The sequence below is a fragment of the Saccostrea echinata genome, unplaced genomic scaffold (assembly GCF_033153115.1).
Source record: "Saccostrea echinata isolate AGI-Se365-2 ecotype Australia unplaced genomic scaffold, CSIRO_AGI_Sech_v1 ptg000001l, whole genome shotgun sequence".
NCBI classification, from domain to species: domain Eukaryota; kingdom Metazoa; phylum Mollusca; class Bivalvia; order Ostreida; family Ostreidae; genus Saccostrea; species Saccostrea echinata.
The window spans coordinates 39,184,919-39,212,515 of record NW_026889750.1 but is presented as its reverse complement, the minus strand read 5'-3'; the positions used below and the strand labels follow the sequence as shown (position 1 = coordinate 39,212,515).

At 32.7% G+C, this 27,597-nt stretch overlaps 3 protein-coding genes across 3 annotated transcripts; 2 read left to right on the top strand and 1 right to left on the bottom strand.

The window, feature by feature from the left end:
• Nucleotides 1-64: 64 nt before the first annotated feature.
• LOC133191344 (protein fem-1 homolog C-like) lies at nt 65-4,872 on the top strand. Its single transcript, XM_061327095.1, has 2 exons — nt 65-1,351; nt 1,487-4,872. The coding sequence occupies exons 1-2, from the start codon at nt 95-97 to the stop codon at nt 2,180-2,182; spliced, it is 1,953 nt and encodes a 650-aa protein (XP_061183079.1). The 5' UTR covers nt 65-94; the 3' UTR covers nt 2,183-4,872.
• A 3,240-nt stretch (nt 4,873-8,112) lies between these two features.
• Nucleotides 8,113-20,162, bottom strand: LOC133179226 (coiled-coil domain-containing protein 125-like). The gene is made up of 11 exons (XM_061314021.1): nt 19,756-20,162; nt 19,034-19,089; nt 18,340-18,426; nt 18,110-18,181; nt 17,752-17,837; nt 17,525-17,607; nt 16,594-16,712; nt 16,217-16,324; nt 11,424-11,613; nt 10,316-10,458; nt 8,113-9,367 (listed from the first exon to the last, which is right to left on the bottom strand). The coding sequence occupies exons 1-11, from the start codon at nt 20,090-20,092 to the stop codon at nt 9,239-9,241; spliced, it is 1,410 nt and encodes a 469-aa protein (XP_061170005.1). The 5' UTR covers nt 20,093-20,162; the 3' UTR covers nt 8,113-9,238.
• Nucleotides 20,163-20,367: 205 nt separating this feature from the next.
• Nucleotides 20,368-23,895, top strand: LOC133179217 (large ribosomal subunit protein mL43-like). Its single transcript, XM_061314012.1, has 3 exons — nt 20,368-20,549; nt 23,303-23,409; nt 23,506-23,895. The coding sequence occupies exons 1-3, from the start codon at nt 20,419-20,421 to the stop codon at nt 23,853-23,855; spliced, it is 588 nt and encodes a 195-aa protein (XP_061169996.1). The 5' UTR covers nt 20,368-20,418; the 3' UTR covers nt 23,856-23,895.
• The last annotated feature ends 3,702 nt before the right edge of the window (nt 23,896-27,597 follow it).

Sequence of the window (27,597 nt, the reverse complement as noted above, 5' to 3'; positions counted from 1 at the left end):
GCCTTTTAATTTTGTGTTATAAATACCACGAATTGAAATCTACTATTTTCTGTATTTCAGGGAGGACTTTTCATGTTTACAATAGAGTAAGAAAATGATGTCGAGTTGTACGTCAGTGAGGACGGATGACGTGGATGTGTCATGGTATGCCTCCATTGTTCATAACTGTATTCAGGAGGACAAACTAAATAAACTGAAAGCAACCATCCGCAAATTCAACAAAGACCAGCGAAGGAGGATTGTTTCCCATAAAATCATGGGTAATGCCCCTTTGTTTACTGCCTGTCTGAAAGGACTTGTTCATATAGTTAATTATCTCTTAGATGAATGCCATGCTGACATTGAACAGCGTGGGATATATGAGGTAGAACAAGATCATTCCCGCCATGTCGTTACGCCACTCTGGTGTTCAGCTGTTGCAAACCATCTTGAGGTTGTGAAGACATTAGTGTTGCATAATGCAGAAATCAACAGCCCATCTGATACTCAGTCAACCCCTGTGAGATCAGCCTGTTACATGACCAACATCTCCATTGTCAAATTCCTTGTTGATCATGGAGCTGACCTTCACAAACCAAATGTCAATGGTGGAACATGTTTGATTAACTCTGTTCAAGACCCATTTCTGTGTGAATACCTAATAAAGAAAGGTGCTGATGTGAACGCTCGTGATAACTCTGGTAATCTAGCTCTACATTATGCTATAAGGGAGGATCAGCTGGAAACAGTGAAGCTTCTGTTAAAGTACGGGTCAGACTATAAGGCTAAGAATGTATTTGGAGATGATGCTTTGCAAACGGCAGCACTAAGGGGATACACAAATATAGTGAGGTACATATTGGACAATACAGAGCAGACCCCTCGAGATGCTATCCATTCACTGGAGCTTCTGGGAGCAAATCTTGTGGACGAGATTCATGATATTTCTGGTGCCATTGAGATATGGAAGAAGGCCATGACTTTGAGATTCCTAGATTCACAGAATATAATCACCAAGGAGATCCCAGCCGGCACCATCTATGCATATCAGCATGCAAGAGAACCTCAAACCTTGCAAGAACTGGAAAAAATAACTGAGGCGGATGATGTTTACATGCAGGCCTTGTTGATAAGAGAACGGATTCTTGGACCAAACCACAAGGACACGACATTTGGATTGATGTACCGTGGAGCAGTGTATGCTGACAGCCATCGCTATCAGCGCTGCGTGGATCTCTGGATGTATGCCTATATGTTGAGGCATAGTAAAGGAGACCCTCTTAAACAGGAGTGTTTGTTTACAGTTCAAGCCTTGGTGAAACTCTTCTGGGAGATGCAAGTAGAACTAGAGTCCAATGCAACAGAGGAAAAGGTACTGTTTATGTCTGTAATATCTATGAACATGTATGCATTGCAATTAACTTAAAAATTTTATGACATGCTTTAATTTTTCGGTATAAGATGTGTACAGTTTTACAAGTAATGTAATGTTTGCTTTAATTTTTAGGTAAGATTTTCTGATGCTTTGGATGTATTTGCCAAACTGACTGAGCAGATAATTGATGGCCAACTAGCAATGGCCATCCAGAAGGGGGACCAGTTTAATGGTGAGAGCCACCTAGTGGAGGATTTTCAGCTTCTGCTGCAGCTGTCACTCCATATGATTCACTTGATTTCCCAGCTTCCTCAGTCAGAGGAGGAAAGTTTTAACTTCAAGAGGATTGTACACCAGCTGGTGTCTGCTAACCCCCGGGGTCAGGAGGGAGAGAGCCTGCTTCATCTATCTGTGGATCCAAAAATTTCCTTGACCAGTGAAGAGTTTTTCTCACCATTTCCTTCTCTTGCTGTGGTACAGATATTGATAGACTGTGGAGCTGATATCAATGCAGTGGATCACAAACGTAACACAGCACTACATAACAGCATCAAGTTCCTGACGTACTCTGAGCTCCAGAATGAAGGGATCTTAGCCTGTCTCCTTGGAAATGGGGCCCATGTGGATGTTTATAACGGTGATGGGCAGAGTGCACTGACTTTGATACAAACAGCGGGATTGCCCGTCTTTCCTCTCCAGTACAGAAGTCTTCAGTGTCTGGCCTCTGAGGTCATCATGAAGAACAATATACCATTCCAAACTGAGGTTCCAACCTCTTTGATTCCATTTATTCAGATGCATGGCCACAATATGTTTATGGACCAGTGAGTGGTGGGTTTTGATGGCTGAGATATTTGCTAATTTTCCACGTGGATAAATTATTTAATTTCACCAAGATAATTTATTTATTTGTATGCAGGTACGTTAGGTACTACAATGCAATGAATTTAAAAATTTATGTGATGGAATATCATGAATTAGGCTTATTTTTTGTGAAAGAGTTTTTGGTGTAAATGTTATTCCATATATTATTTTTTTAGTTCCATATCCCTGTAATAGAAGTCATGTTTGCATTGAAGAATAACAACCATGTGCAAGTGTAAATTTCGGTTTTTCACAAAATATCAGTGGTTCCTGACTGCCAGTGATTAACATTATTTAGATTAGAATTAGATTCTATAAATCACTATTTATTCGTGAGAACTTTATTTTCATATAATTATGTGAGACCGTCTGCACACAAAATTTCATTCTCGCGTATAATTCTACTACTAAAGATTATATAGAGCAATAACCAAAATTCATGAAAATTTTGTTTCGCTTATACATGTATATCAAACAATCTCGTGAAAATAAGGTGTCACGAAAATTTAGTAATCTACAGTATTCATTTATTTAATTAATTACACCTTGAAAGCAGATATGTAAATTTGTGCAATTTGACAATTGAAATTGATAGTGCAAAAAACAATGATTTGGAAAGGGAAAACTATAACGTAATTAAAATAAGTTTTTTTTAATCCCTTCCTTGTTATTGTTATGTCAACATAAAAGAAAGAGGAAGTGGATTGAAGATCTAATTTTAATTAGATTGGTAAAGCCCAGCCATTATATGCGCCATTTATTATTGTACTAATATTCACTTCAAGTTTTGTTTTTAAATTTTCATTTTTTGACTATTGTATCTACATCTATGTGTGTACTGCTCCACAACTGCAGCTCGCAAGTCTGGAAACTTAACATTGAACTAGTAATACATCATGGCTACATTATAAATTATTTTGTGTGTTTAAGGAAACCAATATACAGTGTACAAGAAACAAAACCCTTGGCTTCTGAGAGATAAACTACCATGGTACAAAAAATTTGCAAAACCAATAACAAGAGTGTTAAAATGCGTACGTTAAGATCACTGATATAGCACACAGTTGAAAAACCAGGCCCTGTGTACCTTTTCACAAAATATCTTGAGACAAAATTTTTCCAATTCTCCAAAAAGTATCTAAGCAATATAAGGTCACATTTTTTTTTTAGACTTCTATTACATAACAATATATTGTGAGTAATCCTTCAGAAAAAATAAAATATTTGTAGAACAAAGAAATAATAACAGAGTTGTCAAATTTTCATTTTAATCATAAGATTTATTGTGACTATTTAGAGAATATTTGTATCATGATCATATGATATCATGCATATGTGTATTTGTACTGGTAATCTTTAGTGTGACTGAGTAAAGATAAACAGCTCAGAAATTGATTTATGTGAAGATTTGTTCTTCTATGTATACTGTACTGTATATAAATCTTTGATAGTTTTATTATTGTCTTATACACCTTAAGCAGATGTTTGGTGCTTGTTATGTTTATAACTAGGTAATTATTGTACCCCCACTATGAAATGGTATGGGGGGGGGGGGGTACTGGAATCACTGTGTCCATCTGTTTATCTATCTGCTTGTCCATCTGTAGATGCAAGGTTCAGCTCTAGGGTAAGCTCACATCTTAGACCATTTTCCAGTTTATTTCCAGGGGTATCCAAACCAAACTTGCCCGGATGTGCCATTGTGGTGTGCATCTGAATATACATGATTTGATTGGACCCCAGTTGGAGGTATCAGTCCCATTAGGACACTGTGAGTTTAGTTTGGTAAAAATTCATTCTTTTTAGTCTTAAGATATCAGGGCAGCATTTAAAAATCTTCAATGTTTATACTGTATATTTGGTGAAAGTCATCGGCACTGTATATTTGAAGATAAAGGTTTGGCTGAGCATGATTTAAATGATACACTTGGTAAATTAATTTTGATAGTAATTCAAACTATTTCATGATTTTCATCTCTTTAGCATAGTCCTTGTAAATAGTTAGGGGAAAAACTGGGCTTAAATTATTTAATTTTTATTGTTAAGTGCTGCAGAGATAATAATTCCAAATTGTAGGTAAACACTCTTATTAAAAAAATGTGTTTATAAATCAAAACTTTGCAGCAAATTCCCCTGAATTATCAACTTATTTTTGCAAACTACATAAAGCATATTGCAGTTTTCTCATTAGAAGGAAGAATGTTGATAAACAGTTAATAGTATAGAATATTTTATTTTTTTATTTTCACAAAATTGTGTGCATGGGAAAATAAGACTCTTGTCAATATATAATAGGGGAAAAATGTAATACATGTACTTAATTGCTGTATGAAATGTGAAGATTATGTTTCCAGTGGTACTGCCTTTCAAAAATAGAATCCTTCAAAATAAAAGTTATTTACAGTATCCTAAATTTGGATTAATACATGTTATAAATATGATGTGTACACAGATTGAAGACTTTGTGACTTATATACATGTACATATAAATATAGTACAGGTACTTGCTGTTGCAGCATTACAGACAATGGGTTGTTGTGGTATGAGAAATTTTTACTTTGTTGAAAGATTGTGATTTGCATTATTTATGAAATACATGTACATACATGTAAAACAGTAAGATTTTTTTTTTCAATAAATACTGATAAATCTTGGAGCTTGATCTTTTTTTGTTAATATCTGTTAGATTTAACAACTGATGCTTGAGCTAAGTAGGTACTGTATGCCTAACATGTGTAAGTATAAAATATTATTATATAATCTTTTTATAGTCCCTATATAATTCCATACAGATACAAAGATAGCAATATATATTCACTGGATTTGAAGCCATATTCAGCAAAGGGTCAGTGCACATGCAGCGGCAATTGTGACGACACAAAAGACACCTCAAATAACACTGTAAACTTTGGTTGCAATGGTTGAAGCCAGCTCTGAGCAGGAAAAACATTAGGTTAGCCTATCACAAGATTATCATCCAAACATTTTGACAGGAAGTGATGTCTTACATACCTTGATTTGAAAAACATGCATGATTTTTCTGTTTATTACAACTACATTATCTATTAGAAAATGATGCTTAATCTTTAGTTCTGGACATACTTTCAACATTTTATTGTCCATTAACATTGACCTTAAGATAAAACTCAAGCACAAATGCTTCTTTACCACAGGTCAGGACAACAGCACACTACAGGTTGAATCCATTGCAATCAAGGGTCTCTGTTCTGTGAATGACAGAGGAACAGCCAAAAAATATTTCCTCCCCAAAAGGTGGAGAGATAATAGGAACCATGTCTTCCTTCCTTATAACTAGTAGAAGCTATATATAGAAATGCAGTTTCATTGATTTTCATGGGGATCAAAATATTTTGTTGAAATGTAAATTCATGAACAGCTACCTTACCTTAGCTATTTCATTAATAAATTTTTGTTTGTTTGCTGATCATCTAATTTCATATCTGACTCTACCACAAAAACAGCAACAAGAGGCCCAAGGGCCTAGAATCGCTTTTCTGATAAATGATACAACCCCCTCACTTCTATTCTAAGCCTCTTAGTATCCTAAATATTTGGATAAAACCTAGAAATTCCAAAAAAATAGGTCACTGTGACCTACTCTTTGGTTGACACAATACAAGGACTCAAGTGAGTAAACTAATAAAATTCGACAATTCTAAGCCTCCACATCACTGAATAAAATTTTATTATATGATAAATTGATGTGAAATAAGACAATAACGATTTAGTATATACAAAAAGTTTTATTTAGTAACTTAAAACAATTACAGATTAACATTAACATAAAAAAATCTTCACAAAAAATGTACATGAACCATAACCATTGGTTTGAGATCCTAAATCTACTTGAGAGCCATTTCTTTTTTTTTGTTTTGGTTTTCTTGTTTTTCTCAAACTGTTTGTTAAATCTTTGATGAAAAGTTTTTATGAACCCCAAACACTTTTTAGCCACCCTATTTTGAGTAGTATGTACTATGTCTTGGTAAAAGTTGTAACACCCACGTTTTGTAACTAAATCATCAGTCTAATATATGGATGTGTTTAGTAGTAATTGCACTAAAGACTATTAAATTGTTGAGATTCTCTGACTAGACTAAATCCCTGACACCAGGTTAATGAGATTCCTAAATGCTTCCATCTTACCCCTTGTTAATAAATTCCCTTTACTGAAGCTTAATTCATGGCAAACCTGAATTTATGTAAAAATATTGATTGAAATCTGTTAGAATATCTGGACATTCCTTTTCAAAACAATGGCTGTAAAACTTGGGATTTCACTGTGCTGCACTCATCTAGAGTATAGATAGATAGATAGATATATATATATATATATATATATATATATATATATATATATATATATATATATATATATATATATATATCTATGTAGATAAATAACAAAGATATATGTATTGCACGTAAACAAACAACAACATCAAACTTTACAACATTGCATCTATCAATGAGTAATTTGTGACAAATTTTCCCAATATGAAATATAGGCACCAGTAATAGGGACTAAAATCTAATGGGATCTTATGTACATTAATGTACATATGCATGATAATAACAAAACATTAAATTTCAAACTTGATGAATACACACTAGAGTTGCAATAAGAAGTGTAACAAGTTCCACTTCTTTTGTTGGACTTTTAATTTTTTTTAAATATTGATTTTTGGCAAGATTGCAAAGCAACTTCTTTCTTTGAATTTAAGTTTTTTAATCTACTCATGAGGTCTGCATGAACAATTTTGTGATTATGATACCTGGTATTAAATCATCCTCATAATTTAACACATACAGATACAATATTTCAAAAAGGGCTTGATATATAAGATTTGCAGGAGAATGCTTTTGTCTAATTTTTTTTACTTAGTGTGTAATTTAGGAGTGATCACAGTGAGAAAGTTTTCATCTTATCAAATCGAAAATACATAATGTACTTTGCAATCTGGCCGAATCATCTTTAGAATTTCTTGTTTAAAACATTAAAAACAGGGAAAATACACTGGAAATATAAATGTAAATAACTGATGAGATAGGGACTTAAAAATAATATGCTAATAATATTTTTGCTTATAATTTGGCCTCACTATGCAAAGCAATGCATTTACATTTAGAACTGCCATTTGCATTTAAAATTATATCACAAAGTGGCATATGCATATGGTTTAGAAAAAATTGTCGGACACAATGTTCATCAAAAATAAAACATTAAAAAATAAAACTTTGAATGCTCATGTACTTGTAGTCTACTAAACATGGTTTAATAACATCATTTTAAAGATAATTCAAAATAATATTAAACAAAACTAGATATTGAATTTAATACCCTTCATGTAATTTACATTTTTACTGTATTTTACATGCATATATGCATAAAAAACTGCAGAAAAAGTAATATTTTGAAAAATTAGTATAAGATGCTGGACAGACAATAAGTGAATGAATGTAATAGACAACATTCAAATGCATATATAATTAAGCTAATAAAGCCCAGTATCTCAATACTTTAAAACTGAATGCCATTGGTAATGGTAGCAACATTTACAATAAAATATTTCACTGGCAAGGCATGCAGACAAGGAATGTTTGAGAACTAAAATAAATGGCACTGTGATATCACAGCAAGGAAGACATTAATATAAATAAGAAAGTAAATCATGTACACAGTACAAAAATGTGTACATTTACATGTACATGTATATTGCAATTCATATGGCATAATGAAATTTGTTCTGGAATTCTTAAATATGATGTCAAGAAACTTAAAAGCCTGAATTTTTAATAAAATGTATATCCATATATTGTTTTATACAGGTAAAGAAAATAAAAAAAGGATTTCTTTTTAAACATAGGACTCTTATATTAAAAAAAAAATAATGAAATACATGATTTTTAAATAATGATTGAAATGCACACAATGAAAATAAAATATTCACATGTAATTTTTTTTTTTAAAAGCTTGATTTATATCAAAATATGTGGTACTTATTATAACAAATTTGATTCATGAAATACTGCACAAACCAACACATACATGTAATTTAACTGTCCTTGAAACAATTTGATGCATACCATTTACAACAGATAAATGTACCATTTCAGTCAAACCTGGTTTTCTCAAACTCAATGGGATCAAGATTTAACTTAGAGATATTGAATAATTCAAAATAGCGGGGGTAAAAAAACATTAAGAATAAGTGGTTGGGACTGCCATCTCACTTCGACATATCCCTAGTATTCAAATTATTGTTGTTTGAGATAACAAAATTCAACCGTACATGTATATTCATAAAAACTATCTCTTTTCTTTCTATCAGGTTTTACTATGCATGACCCAAGGTCTGGATTGTAACTTTTATGTGTCATTCTACACAATTTCCATGAAAAATAAATTGCACCATTTCAAAACTGTCAAATGTCAAATTTAAATTTGTTATGCAATATCACAGCAAACTTCATAAGCACACAGCCATGTTAAAATATTATGTGCAATGCTTTTAACAAGTGATATGAACTTTGACTGAACTTATTGTTTTCAGTGGATGTGCAATTTAATATGTGCAAAAGCCATTATCTGAATAATTTTTATTTCATCATCTTCTTTATATGTATATAATGACAAAAAGTATCTGCATTCAAAGTATCTGTAAAAGTGAGAAACTGAGATCTTTGTATGGTACTTTTTATGAATATCACCCAACCGGAACTTCTGGAACGTAAGACTGGTTTCTTGGTTCAGTGAGAGAAAAAAATGGGCAATTTTCCTCTTATCAATCTCCTTCAAAACTTTTTACTAAGAAAAATATAACTGCATGATATACATGTATGTGCATATACATGTACAAGTCTTTCGACTTTCTAGTTGAAAAAAAAAAAACGACCCCCCCTTTCAAACATCTTGTTTGTTGACCTTCACACTGGTGCCTTAAAATAAATGAACCTTAATCTTTTCAGCGAAATTAGCTCTGTATCTCTGACTTTCAATGATCAGGAAAATGTTTCTTCATGTTCCTCCCCCTGATAATTACTGAGCTGAGTCTCCAGTTCTTTTACTCGGTCACTCAGCACCTGAGCAGCAAGCTTCTTGTGGGCGAATGCTTCATTTCTTTGGTGTAACTAAAAAAGTAAACCTTCATTTCAGTGGAAACTACAAAATCATGGAAATTCATTCATGCACATGTACAACAATATCTTGCAATTAATTCTATTTTCCCAGGATACCCCCCTTCCCCCCCCCCCCCCCCCCCCCCCCCCCCGAAAAGTTTCTTTCTCTGCCATTAACAAGGAAGTAATTAAGATATACAGTAAAACTTGTTTACTACGAACACGGATATAGCGAATGTATGAATCAAATGAAGTTTTCCAAGATCCCCAGAAAAATTCTTAGCAAATCAATGAAAAATTCTACGGTTATAACGAACACGGATATAATGAATTTACAGATATAGTGAATTGATTTTGTATCCCGTAAAAGTAAAAAAGAACGCAATATACATCTCTTATAATGATTTTTTAAGATCCCAAAATTTAAAGTATTGAATTGGCATTATTTTTTTTTTTTTATAAGTATTTATGTTTGAAATTAAATTTATCTAAAATGTTTAGTGCTCCAAGATATTTTTTGATATTTAATACTTCCCTGAACATAGTCAGCAGTCACACATAAAGGAAAACATTTGTGAATTCGTTATACGGACATAAGGAATTACGTATATAGCAAAACAAATTCAAAGGTCCCCAGTACTTCGCTAAAACCAAGTTTTACTGTAGCAATTACCTGATAATTACCACAAATCCACTCTATTATGTATTCCGGGAAAGTTTAATTTTAAAACTTTGATATTGTGAACTAAAATGAACATGTTGGAGGGATTGACCTAAATTTTACAAAAGAACCTAAGTCTTTTTTTCTGCAATTTAGTTTGTTGTTCACATTGATTAACTGTGAGTTTTCAAATGTAAATAAGAATTCAATTTTCACAGTTATTGAGTAAATGAGGTTTTAAACTCAACATAGATTCTGGGTCTCGATTGTATTGTAAAAAGCAGTTTGGTATTACTTACTATCTCTGTAAGTGCCATAACTAAGTCTTTATCAGTCATAACTGGTTCTGACTGACTGTCCACCTCTATCTTTCCGGGCTTTGAATTTCCATTAATACTGTAGACATTCTGCCTCTGGTTGGTTATTTCACAAAGGTAGTCATCTGATAAAAAAAATAATTCTTATAGCTCAAACGTGTAATTATTTCAAACAGGTAGTCTTCTGATAAAAAAAAAATTACAATGTTTTTCCATAATGTATACTATTATATGTCATTTTAATTCAGAATTATTTCAAAAGCTAAATAATTGGTAAAGCAATATCAATCTACTCCAATCACATCTCTTGTCCATAGGACATGAATGCCCTGCCCAGGGTTCATAAGTAATGAACAGTGTATGAATAGTTTCTTTGAAATTGAGATAATCACTAATTTAAAAGAGTTAGGTCAAGGTCAAAGGATAGGTCAGGGTAAAAAAAAAAAGTTGATGCACTTGAATAGCTCTCATCAATATGTATTAGCATATAAAGTTTGATAAAAATATCCTGAATAGTTTCTTTGAAATTGAGCTAAACCCAAGGTGTGATGGAAGAACAGAAGGATGGAAGACAGACATGACAAACACTGTATGCCTCGGCCATATTCATGTTGCGGCATAAAAAATATATGTATATACATGTATAATGGTTTGTCAGGAGTAGAACCTCATTTTAGTCATGTGGACATCCTTTGAACAGAATTGATATCATAGTCTTTAAAGAAGCTTTCACATACATGTTAGTTTTGGCTTTTCTGGCCAAGTGGATAGAGAAAAATTTTAAATGGAACCAATATATTTTTCTCTATTTCTTATATATCTCTCCTAGAAAGAGAGTACTACTCCTTATATGAACAAATTTAAATCTCCTTTACCCAAAGATGCTTTTCGGCAAGTTTGTTTGAAATCAACTAATGGTTCTGGAAAAGAAGTTGAAAAATGGAAGTTTACTGTCACAAAATGGACATAAAACAAACAGAGAGATGCCGAACACTCTTTGATCAGAAAAGCTCAATAAGACTTTAGCTCAGGTTGATTTAAAACATAGAATTTACTTGTATTTTGTGTAAGAAGAAAAAAAAAAACTTACCATCATTCAAAAGGTGGATAAGATTTTTGAGAATGACCTTTGCCTTTTCATATTTTGATGGTCCAGTAATTGCTAGTTCAGCCAACTGTAACATAAGTTGTTTGTTTTTATAGAGCTGTTCCTCGAATGCTGACCTGTAAGCATCTACTGTCTGCGCAGCTTCATCTCTTCTCTTTAACTGAGTTTCATACTACAAAAGAAATAGTATTTAAGGACAGATTCTTCTCTTTTTGTTTATTTAAAAAATCTTAAGAAATTTTCAACTATTCGAGAGAACAATATAACTAATTGATGGTATCAATTAAGTTAAATTTGACCATCTAATTTTAGCAACAAGGTCAAGGTCATTATATTTTCCCTTGACATTAAGGACAAAAAAAATATGTCTGCCAAACATGTGGTGCCTACTTCTATTTTAAATTATTGAATGTTTTCACAAAGAAGATGATACCACAAGATATCTATCAGATAATACTACCAAACTGAGATAAATAAGTAAAATAGATACTGAATAAAAGAAATCTCCTCAAATTTTTGTTAATCTAAAACCAAGCTGAAGGTGGATTAGTATTTTGAAAGCATTTCAAATCATTTTATTTTGAGCAAAAAGTGTTTGTTGTTATTCAGTTTGACAGTGTCTGTATTCAGTGTTTGCTGTTATTCAGTTTGACAGAGTCTGTATTCAATGTTTGTTGCTATTCAGTTTGACAGGGTCTGTATTCAATGTTTGCTGTTATTCAGTTTGACAGTGTCTGTATTCAGTGTTTGCTGTTATTCAGTTTGACAGAGTCTGTATTCAATGTTTGTTGTTATTCAGTTTGACAGGGTCTGTATTCAATGTTTGCTGTTATTCAGTTTGACAGTGTCTGTATTCAATGTTTGTTGTTATTCAGTTTGACAGTGTCTGTATTCAATGTTCGCTGTTATTCAGTTTGACAGTGTCTGTATTCAATGTTTGCTGTTATTCAGTTTGACAGTGTCTGTATTCAGTGTTTGTTGTTATTCAGTTTGACAGAGTCTGTATTCAGTGTTTGTTGTTATACAGTTTGACAGAGTCTGTATTCAGTGTTTGTTGTTATACAGTTTGACAGGGTCTGTATTCAATGTTTGTTGTTATTCAGTTTGACACAGTCTGTATTCAGTGTTTGTTGTTATTAGTCCCCTACCGGTGAAACCGGAGGGGACTATAGGTTTCCTCTAAGTCTGTCCGTCCGTCTGTCGGTCTGTCTGTCCGTCTGTCTGTCTGTCCCTCTGTTTATCTGTCAGTCTGTCCCACTTGGTTTTCTGCACTTTTTTCCTAAACGCTTGCAGATATTGAGCTGATTTTTGGTATGTGAGTGTATCTTAATGAGTTACAGATCAAGTTTGCATTTCATTCCGCTTCATTGATTTTTGACGGAATTATGATCTTTTCAATTTTTAAGGGTTTTCCGCGATTTTTTCTAAACGCTTGGAGATATTGAGCTGATTTTTGGTATGTGACTTTACCTTGATTACTTAAAGATCAAGTTTGCATTTCGTTCCACTTCAATGATTTTTGACGGAATTATGGCATTTTCAATTTTTAGCGGGAACCAGATTACACTTGCCGGTAGGGGACTAGTATTGCTAATGCAATACTCTCAAAATGATTGTTCAGTTTGACAGTGTCTGTATTCAATGTTTGCTGTTATTCAGTTTGACAGGGTCTGTATTCAACATTTGTTGTTATACAGTTTGACAGTGTCTGTATTCAATGTTTGTTGTTATACAGTTTGACAGTGTCTGTACTCAATGTTTGTTGTTATACAGTTTGACAGAGTCTGTATTCGATGTTCGCTGTTATTCAGTTTGACAGTGTCTGTATTCAATGTTTGTTGTTATTCAGTTTGACAGTGTCTGTATTCAATGTTTGTTGTTATTCAGTTTGACAGTGTCTGTATTCAATGTTTGTTGTTATACAGTTTGACAGAGTCTGTATTCAATGTTCGCTGTTATTCAGTTTGACAGTGTCTGTATTCAATGTTTGCTGTTATACAGTTTGACAGTGTCTGTATTCAATGTTTGTTGTTATTCAGTTTGACAGTGTCTGTATTCAAAGTTTGTTGTTGTTCAGTTTGACAGGGTCTGTATTCAATGTTTGCTGTTATTCAGTTTGACAGGGTCTGTATTCAATGTTTGCTGTTATTCAGTTTGATAGGGTCTGTATTCAATGTTTGTTGTTATTCAGTTTGATAGGGTCTGTATCCAATGTTTGTTGCTATTCAGTTTTACAGTGTCTGTATTTAATGTTTGTTGTTATACAGTTTGACAGTGTCTGTATTATACAGTTTGACAGTGTCTGTATTCAATGTTTGCTGTTATTCAGTTTGACAGAGTCTGTATTCAATGTTTGTTGTTATACAGTTTGACAGTGTCTGTATTATACAGTTTGACAGTGTCCGTATTCAATGTTTGTTGTTATACAGTTTGACAGAGTCTGTATTCAATGTTTGTTGTTATACAGTTTGACAGTGTCTGTATTATACAGTTTGACAGTGTCTGTATTCAATGTTCGTTGTTATACAGTTTGACAGTGTCTGTATTATACAGTTTGACAGTGTCTGTATTCAATGTTTGTTGTTATACAGTTTGACAGAGTCTGTATTCAATGTTTGTTGTTATACAGTTTGACAGTGTCTGTATTATACAGTTTGACAGTGTCTGTATTCAATGTTTGTTGTTATACAGTTTGACAGTGTCTGTATTATACAGTTTGACAGTGTCTGTATTCAATGTTTGTTGTCATAGGGATACAATTTCAGGCAGATGGTTCTTGGAATAATCATATGTCTAATATATATGAAAAGGCATGTAAAAGATTGAATATACTTAGGTTATTGAAACATAGTATAGATAGAAATTCACTAATAAAAATTTATTTTGCTTTCATAAGACCAATTTTAGAATATGCAGATATTGTGTGGGATAATTGTACCCAAAGTAATGCAGAATTGCTTGAAAAAGTTCAGATAGAAGCTGCCAGAATTATTACTGGACTAAGAGTTAATTCTTCCAGAACTTGCTTGTATGATGAACTAGGATGGGAACCATTATATCTTAGAAGAGAAAAACACAAACTTATATTGATGTATAAAATGATTAATGGTTCTGCACCTGATTATTTGTATGAATTGATTCAACCTTTTTTTCCAGTTCCACATGCATACAACCTAAGGTCTGGATGTAATAACTTGTGTATACCAGTTTGTAAAACAATGTCTTACTATAATAGTTTTATTCCCTCAACTATAAAACTTTGGAATAGTCTTAGTGAGGATATCAAAAACTCTTCATCATTATCTATCTTTAAAGCAAAGCTTAAAAGTTGGGGAGTAACTAATAAACCATGTAGGTACTTTAACTTTGGTAATAGAAAAGAGAATATCTTACATTGTCAGTTGCGAAACAATGCTAGCAATCTCAATGCACATTTAAAAAATCATTTTTTATCAGACGTACCATCATGTCAAAAATGTGGATTTTATACAGAGGATACTGAACATTACTTTATCAAATGTCCATCATATATTGTTCAAAGAAATTTACTGGTAAAAAAATTAAATGATATTGATGTTGTCTTTGAACTCGACACTCTGTTAAGAGGCAAAAGTCAATATTCCTATCAAACAAATTGTAAAATATTTTCATATGTACATGAATTTATAAAATCTACTAAGAGACTTAGTTGAGTACACTATAATATTAAATACTCTGTTGAATGTATATATATATATATTATTTTTACAATATTCATATGAAAGCTGGAACAGTATGTAAATAATTTGTATACAATTAGGGGGTTATCATTCTTTTTTTATGATACTGATGAATAATACTTGATTATGAATCTTTATTTTGTATTATTAGCAAGTTTATTACCATGTTCAAGTATTATTATTCAATGTCTATGTCTTGACCTATTATACAAGGAGAGGGTGTGCATAGGCCTTGCCTGTTGCCCAATCCTTATTGAATTACTCAATAAAATATGTTTAAATTAATGTTTGTTGTTATACAGTTTGACAGAGTCTGTATTCAATGTTTGTTGTTATACAGTTTGACAGTGTCTGTATTATACAGTTTGACAGTGTCTGTATTCAATGTTTGTTGTTATACAGTTTGACAGTGTCTGTATTATACAGTTTGACAGTGTCTGTATTCAATGTTTGTTATTATACAGTTTGACAGTGTCTGTATTCAGTGTTTGTTATACAGTTTGACAGAGTCTGTATTCAATGTTTGTTGTTATACAGTTTGACAGAGTCTGTATTCAATGTTTGTTGTTATACAGTTTGACAGAGTCTGTATTCAATGTTTGTTGTTATACAGTTTGACAGTGTCTGTATTCAATGTTTGTTGTTATACAGTTTGATAGTGTCTGTATTCAATGTTTGTTGTTATACAGTTTGATAGTGTCTGTATTCAATGTTTGTTGTTATACAGTTTGACAGTGTCTGTATTCAATGTTTGCTGTTATACAGTTTGACAGTGTCTGTATTCAATGTTTGTTATTATACAGTTTGACAGTGTCTGTATTCAGTGTTTGTTATACAGTTTGACAGAGTCTGTATTCAATGTTTGTTGTTATACAGTTTGACAGAGTCTGTATTCAATGTTTGTTGTTATATACTTTGACACAGTCTGTATTCAATGTTTGTTGTTATACAGTTTGACAGTGTCTGTATTCAATGTTTGTTGTTATACAGTTTGATAGTGTCTGTATTCAATGTTTGCTGTTATACAGTTTGATAGTGTCTGTATTCAATGTTTACCTGTTCCTTTAGTTTACACAGTTCTCTTCTCAAGGCTGCAGCAGCGTGTGCACAACCGCAGGGCTCAGGGGAGGTAACTCTACATTTACAAGCTCCTAGAACTGCCAGCTGAAGAAAATGATTCATCTTTAAATGTTAGAATTGAAAATGAAAATTCTCAAAAAGATGAACCATCCACTTCCTTGGTTACTATGCATGGATTTACAAAATCTAAAATTTGTTAAGATTCGTCTCCATAAAATTGATATATTACATCTATAAATTATCAAACATTCAATAAAATTGATATATTACATCTATAAGTTATCAAACATTCAATAAAATTGATATATTACATCTATAAGTTATCAAACACAGGATAAAGGTCATTTACAGACCTCAGTAGAGCTATACTCGCTGTAAGCCTCATCATCTGACATGCTGCGTGACCTCATATAACGTCCTCTCTCCTTCACGTCTAATAAGGCCAACAACTCATCACGCTCTCTGCTCAATGCTTCAAACAGAAAGGAAAAAGATTCAGAATGAAGCATTTTATTTAAGAAATGAATTTAATTTTTGAAGATTCATGAGGACATGAAATACGACGCTTCACGTCGGCATACTTCATGAAGCGCTTTAGCGCTTCATGATAACTATGCCGGCGTGAATCGTTGCAGTTCATGTACCTCATGAATTTTCAAAAATTAAATTCATTTCTTATATTTACATTATTTTTCTGATGATTTGTCATTTTTAAAGCAAAACAGTTTGCACTATAGTTTTGACGTCAAGTAAGGTATTATGACGTAACAATGGAGATATTCATGCCCATTCATGGTAGTTCATGAGAAAATGAACTGTACTCTATTTTGTAAAGAATCATAGGGGAAATTTATTGGAAATGTAAATATAAACAGGTGAACTTCAGTATCTCAAACACTGACATCTTGAATACCATGGATATGTCAAAGTGATTAGGAAGTCCCAACCCCTTATTCTTTAAGTATTTTACCCTGAATATCTTGAACCCTTGGATTTCTCTCTGTTTTTTTCTCGGTCCAATTGAGTTCAAGATTACGAGGTTTGACTGTACAAGTATGAACTCATACAGTATACAAAGAAAAGTTCACCCATGTTTTATTTTCATCCCTTTACCCTCCTTGTCAGTGGGCTAACTGAAAGTGGGACAAATTCAACAGTGCCTTATTATCTCTTTTTTCACTTAAGTTAAGTCTAGGTGAATTGAAAAGGGGAGAAATTGTTTGCAAGTGTGATAGTGCAATAATAACCCTGTATACAGTAACTTTGTGAAACATAATTTCTTACCCATTTTTTGAGCCTTTATTTCCCTCAATTCTAAAGATTTGTGATCAAGTTCAGCTGTTAAAGAGACATTCTCTTTACAAATACTAAAAAAAAACAATTAAACATAATCTATTAGTTTTTCCTACAGTTTACAATCAGATGCATACATGCATAAAGACAGAAAAAGTCACTTTAGCTGGGACACACTAATCACATCAATTCATTCACACATTAATTTTCTTACCAACCTGTCAAATCTTACTGCCCACATCTGCTGACTATTTTCAAAAGTTGTCTCCCTTTTTCCCAACTCGAAATTTAGTGTGTTCACTTCCTAAATTACATTGATATATGAATTTTAGATTTTATTTTCATTTTAGCATTGGCATGCAGGTAATGACTCTATTACAAAGTAATAAAGACACAACATCTGACTTTAAATACATGTACATCTATATTTGAATATCTCAAACACTGATGTGTTGAATATTAAGGATCCATGACAATATTTTGAATTTAAATATCTCAGGTCTGCCATCTTCCTGTTTCTTCATGATACTGTTTTACCTTACATCATTATCTGTCATATAGTCAAATACAACTCACTCTTTCTAGGGTCTCTTCATACTGCCTGCTTTTCTTTTCACAAGCATCAATACTCTCTTCACTTGAATAAATCTAGTAGAGAGGATAAACTGACAATAAACACATCTATACATATATCTCACAAGAATAAATGACAGATCTGATAAATTTACCTACTTAACAAAAAAAAAACAAAAACAAAAACAAAAAAAGAACAATTTAATTGTAACTTTGAGTAAAGCAAAATGAACCTGTTTCCTCAAGATTGCGATAGCTCTGTACTTGGATTCCAGTCTCTTTTCATAAACTTCTAGTTCTGTTTTAAGCTCTTCAACTTCCTGAGAGACAGAAAAAATATATGGTGTCAATATATTATGTACATGTCATGTTCAGGAAAAAAAACCCAAAACAAAACAAAACTCTAATCTCTTTTGAATCCCCTGTATATAATAGTACAATAACCTCCAACCCTCCATTAAAATTGTATCTCTTTTGTAGCTTAAGTCTTAAATAAAAAAGTCTGTGATTTTGTTTCAATTAAAAACCAAAAGTCTATTGAAGTTGCAGCTCATCTGGTTTGCTTATAATATTGGAGGAGAAAGGTTGCACTTGAACTTAAAACATACAAAGTTTTATTGAATTTAAATGTGCAAAACCTGTAGGAGGAAAAGGCTTTTGAGGAAATTCCAAAGAAATTTGTATTTTAGCATCCTTGACAGTATCATTCATTGAAATAAAACAAAAATGACAAATAGAATTATGGACTACAACTTATATGCAAAGTTTTATTGAAATTGGACCAAAACTGTAAGAGGAGTAGCATTTTGAAATATTGATTATACATACAAACAGATGGATGAACAACAGACATTTTACCATCACATACATTGTAAGCTTTTCTATAGTCTTTGGTCAGTAGAGCATATTATCTCCAGACCAAATTACCTGCTCAGCTTCCATTAACTTTTTCAAAAAGTCATCTCTATTTACTGTGGGAGTTTCTAAAATGAAATATTACAATTTAGGAAACAAGAATACATATTTATTTGAGCTACAGACAAGAAAAAAATATTTGAAGTATTTCTGACACTTCAGTAAAACAACAACAGCATTCAGTGTTGTAACATGTCATAGCAAGCACTGAATATAGGCTAATGTGCAAGAACATAGAAAAATTGAAATGAAATCTGCACATTTGTCAGGCAAATTTTTGTGTGAAACCTTTCCAGAATTCTTTTGCTGCCATGATTTCATGTGATAATAGCAATTTCCGCAAATATAACAGTCCTGTAATTATGATGAAGATTTAGTTCTTTTAGAGAGGTTAAAAGAAACAAAAAATAATTGTATCTGTTCTACAATGCCTTTGGTTAAAAAATTGCACTATTTAGCCTCCATTCTGGAAATATAACAAACATACAACATCATGTGATGTCACAGTCTAGACTGTGTCTCATGTGGTTTGAAGTTCGAAGAAGCGGATCAAGTTACAAGTGTAAACCGTGTAAACCAAATGGTCACACAGTAAAGCATATTTTTTAAAATGTGAATCAGGATGCTGAAGTTAATGATCCCATGTCATCCAACGAGAAATATTACGTTAATTGATTAATATTAATTGGTTTGAATACTCAAGTGAACAACAATAATCTGTAATAATTATAGACCTTTTACTTCTGTTGTACAATCTTCCTCCTGATTCTTTCCAAAATTCATTTTACTAGTATTTGGACAGGAACTTCTTTTTCCACCAATGTCGACTTTTGAAATTCTGTTTTTACCACGCAGTTTTTCAATTCTTGAATATTGACTCTGGTTTGTTGGGACCAATGGTTTAGCTGCTATTGCTGAAAAATCTATAGTTTCCTTTTGGTGCTTTCTACTATCAATTTTATTTGTACGCAATGCATCTAAGATGGGAAGAGATCCTGGTTTTAACCCAAATCCAAGACCAAGATCGCCGGTTTCTAAACTATTTTCGTCTTCATCTTTGCAAGTTGACATCGTCAAACATTTTAATTATGCAAGAAATCATTCTTCTCTCACTTGTCAAACGTGTAATATATAAACCGGAAGTGCCTTGCAACTTCTTAAAATAAGAAATCATTCCGCAATATAATTACCCTTTAATGTAGTTATCTAAACTTTCTTATTAAAAATGGCCTTACGTTGACAATAAAGACGTGGAATTAAGAACCTTAAAGAACATTTTTTAATTTTTTTCTTTATACATATATCGTTCCAGCTGATGCGTAGTAATAAGAAGTACTATAAATTTTGAACTGCATATGTTGGGATATTTGAAATCCGGATGAAAGTTCGGACGAAAAATGTCGTACAATTCTCTACCACCGACAAGACTAATTAATATTGGACAGAATGGAGTGGGTCGATATGTTTGTCAGCTTATGAGAATAACCTTCAGATTCTGTAAACACAGGTCGGACTGTAGAGGCATGAGGTAATATATAAACACGCTATTAACTTGAATTTTCTCTGTTAAATTTACAACCAACCAGGGGTGCGTCGATTTACCCAAATGGACCCAAATGGAACCCAAATGGAACCAAATGGACCCAAATGGAAACCCAAATGGACCCAAATGGAAATCAAATGGACCCAAATGGAATATTAAACATATAAACATATATTATCGTATTCTCAAGTTGTTACTTATTTAAAATGTTGAAAATAATGAACTTGCAAATGGAGAATATAAAATTATTCATTTCTAATATTGTATTTTAAAATATGGAATTAATTTTTTTTCTATTTGTAATAACTATTCCATATCATTGAATATAAAATTGAAGTATTTCATTTTAAAATTTATAAAGTTTCCATGACCGTAGGAACCGGGGGGTGGGGGGGGGGGGTAGCACGGGGCCTGTGCCCCCCCCCCCCCCATAATTTTGCAAATATATATATATAATACTAAAGAAAATTCATTCGTATTTAAAATACAATATTAGAAATGAATAATTTATTAATATTCTCCATTTGTAAGTTCATTATTTTCATCATTTTAAATAAGTATTGTAACAACTTGATAATACGATAATATATATATTTAATATTGCATTCGATTTCCATTTGGGTCCATTTGATTTCCATTTGGGTCCATTTTGATTTCCATTTGGTTCATTTGGGTTCCATTTGGGTCCATTTGTGTCCATTTGGGTCCATTTGTGTTCAATTTGGGTCCATTTGGGTAAATTGACGTGCCGCCAACCAGTACGCCAGTTTAATTGAAAGAATTAAACGTGTTTAAAACCAGTGCAACCTGCAGTAAGTCATAGTATTTGCAGCGAAATAACTCAAAAATATTAAAGCACCAATGCACATTTCTGGGCCCCAAACTAGCCAAGTTTTGGTCTGTCATAATTTGTCCCCTTCTGACTTCTCTCTTGCATTTCATGCCATTCCTTTCCCAGGTTTCTGGTCAACACATAACCTGACCAACTTGGAAGCAAGTCAACTCGAACCCTATATGTCAACTCATAAAGAAAAGGCAAAAATCAACTCATAACCAAGACTCTGATACTAGTTGACTCCTCCATATAACATTGATAATTTGTAACTAAATTATATTTCAATTTTAATTTGCACATTGATATTCAAGAATATTTATTTGTTTGTATTAATGAAGATGTTAAATTAAAACCTGAAACAATATAACTTGTTATTAATGACTGAAAACCTTGAAGGAAGCAGAATTATGCTCATTTTCCTTCGTTCCTAAAGGAAAAAACTTCAATTTTCAAAGTGGGGACTATACCAAAAAAAAAAAAAAAGCCTGAAACTCTGAACTCGCAAAAACCTATTTCAGAATGGGGTGTTACACTCTGAAACAGTGGAGTTGGGGGACCTTAGATAAAAATTTGCAAACTTTATTGACACTGAAAAAAATTCTTGGGAAAATAAGCCCCCCTCCCCCTTACTTGCCTGTCCTGTGTTTCATGCAAAAATACTATAAGTACATATTTTATATACAGTTGAACTTCGGAATCTGAAACATGGATATCTCGAATACCATGGATATGTAGAAGTGATTTTGAAATTCCAACTTCTTACTCTTTAAGCATTTTTATCCTGGATATTTCAAATCCTCCGATATCTATTTTCGAAAAATTTTTCTCGGTCCCATTGAGTTCAAGATAATAAGGTTTGACTGTATTTTAACTCACAATTACATCAAAAACATAGATTTTTTTCCCCAACATTTATTTTGTTTGAAAATCTTGGGTTAGTACATAAAAATATAAGACATTTTAAAATCCTATAGTCAACTTTTACCGTATTTACTCGCCTATAAGTCGGTAGTATTTTTTTTGGTTATTTTGGAGGGATTTGCCATTGACCTGCTTATAAGTCGGTACAACTTTTTGCCAGATCAGTTGACAATTTCAAATCAATGCTCTGATGTTTAACCTGGTTTAGATTAATATTTTTAAAAATATTTAATTTTAAATCCTTAAGAAAAATATATAATGACTTATGTACACTTAAGATAAAAATAGAATTATTAAAATATGTAAATACTTGTACTTCATGTGTAATTTTAGAATACATAAATGATATAATATATCTAGACTTTGTCAACGATAATCGTGGGAAATGTGTATAAAATACTACATTTCGCCGTCAAGAAAAAATACTAATCTTTTTATGACTCGCCTATAAGCAGACATAGAGTTTTGGACCAAAATTTAACTCTCAAAAAAAACGACTTATAGCCAAGTATATATGGTAGCTGGACACAGGGCAGGTTACAATTCAAATTTTGCCTTTGCCTAAGGTACAACTTGACTTCACCCATCAAAAAGCAAGAGTGAACTCATAACCAAGGTCTTATGAGTTGATGTGTTGGGTTTGAGTTGACTTAGTTTTGAATCAGGCTCTGAGTAGATTTGATATCCCAGCAAGCAAGAAAAATCTTGCCAGTGAGGAGCATGGGTAGGGTTGTTTTAGGGGGGATTTGATGGTCTAGTGTTTGACTTCCAAAGACAAGAAAGCTTGAAAGTCAGTAAATTCCACCATTAAACTGAGTCCATTAGACAAAATCATTTTACAATGTACATTGATTCTATCTAGTCTAGAGTTCAAATGAGGGCTTTGTTTTGGTTTGATCTGTCACATATTTTGTTTTTTCATGTTAAAAATATTATTCAGTTTTAATCTAACCTGTGTCAATTTTTTATTTATTTCTTGTAGGGATTTTGTAGAGAATTATCTTGTGGATTTTGCCAGGAAATATCCCAACATTGTGGTGTACGTAAAACCAACCCGCCATCGAGGTGCTAACATACGAGCAGATTACTGTAAGTCTCCAAATGATATTGATTTTCTATGTTATTTCCTTTTTAAATATTTTTTTCAAAATGAAATTTGCTTAAACTATAGTTTAATTATTTCAGTGAATGGCAATTCTCATAAGACTGATGTGAGAAACATGAACATGGAGGAGATCTGTAAGTGGGTGGAGGTAGCCAGAACTCGGTCAGGAGTGGATATAGTGAAGAGAACTAAACCATTTCATACTCACAACCCCAGCATACAGGGGGTGTGGCATCCATTTTTATTCAAAGATCCAGCTGTAAATTTAAAGACCTTTCCAGATCCAAACTATGGCAGAGTTTCTGTGAAACAAATGACTGCTACAGAAAGGGTTCTACAATTAGCAGAGAGAATGAAACAGTTAGAGGTTCAGAATAGCCCAGAAAGTAGTGAAAGTGAATCTGTTGAAAATAGTGAAAGTAAAGTCTGATATATTTATAATCTTCAAATAAAATATGTCATTATTTACACATGAGATTTGCTGTGATGGTATGAATGGGTATTAAATATGATATACGTAAGGATACTTAACACAAACAAAAATTTGATGCCTGGATTGATATGTATTTTTTGACTGATTTTGAATGGAAATGACATAAATGATAAATACCTAAAATAAAAAGAAATCTTGAGTTTTCTTTGGTGCTAAAATATGAGACTTTGATTTGGTTTCTATATAATTTTGCACTTAGTTTTAACATTGTGACAAAATCTTACAAAATTCTCCCACTTTACACTGCAAACCTTATTCAGGTTACCTGTTTGAATATATATTTATGAGAAATATTGCTGATTCCTGAAAAAAAGTTTGTTTGTGTTATTTATTCTTAAGCATTGAATTATTATTATTTTTTTTGAGTCTATTAACTGCACAGTGTGTGTGCAAAAAGTATTAGCGCATTATGAAAATTTGTTTACACACAACACCGTTGCAGTTATGAGACTACATCTTTTAAAAAATAATAATTCAATGCATATATTTGCATTTTCTTAGCCCCCTTCCTTGTCTGCAAATGTGATTTATATCTCAAAATCCCTGTATTATCCTTGGAGTAAGTTTGAATTAATGGAAGAGCCATTGTAACAGCTACTGCTGTCAAACTGTTTAATGTGAGCGTGAAATTTGTTTTTCGCTTATTTTGTCAATTTGACCTCCCCATCCATGTTATGGTGTTTTGAATGCTGTAGCCTTCCATGCACCTTATAAGCAAAATACATGTGGAATTTAGTGTAGTTAAATGTAAACTTGTCCTGCATTACTCTCACATTTTACATTTCAGTTGGAAATAAACTTGTCAATGAACTGCCCCCCCCTTTATCTATGGATAGTTTGATCTACATAAGATGTTAGGAATATAAGAAAAAAAACCCAAATAGATTGCTATTAATGAGTGGATAAATGGATAAAAGATATAGCAAAATGATTATTATAATAAGATGGTGGACTGGAAAACATTATTCCCCCCCTCTCCATTGAGTTGTTGAGACCCTGAGACTCTTGTTAAACTCTACTACTTGGTAGGTACCGTAAGTGTCCTTGTCCTTACACCTGATCATCTCTCTGCTTCTGCATTTTTTTCAGCTCTATTTTTGTCTACTGAACATTGTTTTAATGTTGACAACATTAACAAATTAATAGAAATAGTTCTTTGGATCAGAGTCGCAAATAACCAAGGCTGGGCAATAATACCGATATTCCGGTATATTGCTACAATACGTTTTTGTAGTACCGATATACCGGGAAAATGCTTGGACTCGGATTTCTATAATAAAAAATAAAGTATATGTTGTCAGAATCGTTTGCGATCGTGCCAAACAGTAAGGCAAAAGCTGTTGCAGTGGGTGTATTTTGATACATAACTGTAAATTAATCAACAAAATATTTTTTCTTGGCCATTTATCATAGTTCTGTACATTCTGCATGAAAATGAGAAAATACCATTTCAATTTATGTTGGAAATATTGCAATACATGTCGCAATACAGTAAGAAATATCGCAATATATCGCAATACGAATTCTCCAGACAAACCCAGCCCTACAAATAACAGTATTAATTCACAAGTTTCAAGTCAGCAGGGTGGATCTAATGAAATACGGGGGGGGGGGGGTGTAAACACGGAGTAAAGCATCATTTTTATTGCAGTGGGATGTCTTTTTTGATTGATTAACTTTAGCAATGCATAATATTTACATGGTATTGTAGAAAAAAAAATCAAGGTAAACCAAGTATAATCTCTTGACGCAAGGGACGTAAATCTTGTTCCATGCTTTCAACAGTTCAAGTCGGGTCAATGTCAACTTGTTTCATCCCTTTAGTTAAGGTCATACACGACGTACATGAACATTACAATGTACCTTTCCCGCTGATAATTTTCCAAGATATTCTTGATTTAAGATTATAAAATGATAAGATTTTCTTTGGCAAAAGATATGGAATGATGAAAATCCCTGTGTCTTTTAAAGAAAAATTAACAGAAATATAGTTTCTGCTGGTATATCCTCAAAATTTGATTCAGAGAAGGTGTACAGCATTACCAGGCATCATAAAATCGCATATATAAAGGTCCTTCAATTATTGGAACTCTTAATGTATAGAGGAAATTATGGACAATAAAGTTTTAAACTGCGTTGCGTTTAAACTAGAAAGCGACATTTAACAAATCCTTTTCTTTGAACACTTATTGTACATCAGTGTTCACACAATTTCCAACTCCAAGCATTTCAAACTTATTGTCTAATAAAATGGTTAATTCATATTTTAATTATTTATTTTAGAACTGTACTCTCTCTCCCTCTTCTCTCTTTGCAAACATTTTTATTAGTCCCCTACCGGTGAAACCGGAGGGGACTATAGGTTTCCTCTGAGTCTGTCCGTCCGTCTGTCTGTCTGTCTGTCCCCATGTCTGTCTGTCAGTCTGCCCCACTTGGTTTTCCGCACTTTTTTCCTAAACGCTTGCAGATATTGAGCTGATTTTTGGTATGTGAGTGTATCTTGAAGTTTACATTTCGTTCCGCTTCATTGATTTTTGACGGAATTATGGCCTTTTCAATTTTTAAGGGTTTTCCGCGATTTTCTTCTAAACGCTTTAAGATATTGAGCTGATTTTTGGTGTGTTACTTTACCTTGATTAGTAATAGATCAAGTTTGCATTTCGTTCCACTTCATTCATTTTTTACGGAATTATGACATTTTCAATTCTTAATGGGAACCAGATTACACTTGCCGGTAGGGGACTAGTATTGCTAATGCAATACTTTCAGAATGCTTGTTAATACATACATGCGTTAAATTAAAAATATTTTAAGGGTCATGCACTGGTCAAATACATGCATACATGCAAAACACAACATTGCATTTATTATTATATCATAGCTTTATTTTTTTATACTGTAAAGGGAGAGAGAGGCGGGGGGGGGGGGGGCGAGGCCCCAGGATCATATGTTGTCTTAGACAGTCAGTTTTCAGTCATTCATAAAATTAGTATTCATATAAACTGACACTTGAAAATTAAAATTTAACAACATGAAAGGGAAACAATTTTTAATCACATTTCAGATTTTATGTGTTTTCTATAATAAAACTTTAAGACAAAGTACAAATCAAAGAAAAAATGTCTTCACTTATCCCGACATCAGATGCCGTGTATCAATTATAAATATATGTGTATGTCGCCCCGCTCTTTGCTCCAGCAAATCACAAAGAGGTCAACTTTCATGTTGAATTAACACGTACGGAACTGCAACCACCCCCTGCCGATGTTCCTGCCGAGTGACCTTCTGGTCACAATGGACAGCCCTGAGTATGATAGTGGAAAATGTAGCAGTCTGTAATCTAACAGTTCCTCATCTTTAATTCATTATTTCTTTCTAGTGGTCCTAATTATCAGGCACGCGTAATGCACGTAGCTGTATATGGATAGTGTCACAAATCTTCACGCGTCGATTCCGCGAACTTGTGCGCCTTGCGGGGGATTGTAAACCACATGTATTTCATATTCCCCTATCTCTGACACAGCGATTTCTAATTATTATTAACAATTCTAATTTATTGCACAATGCAAAGCACATGTTGTGTGAATTTTAAAGTTAACAGACTTTCTTATTAAAAAAAATAAATAAACAAAAAAGAAAGAAAGAAAGAAAAAATCAAGCCCAAATTTCAGATGTAATT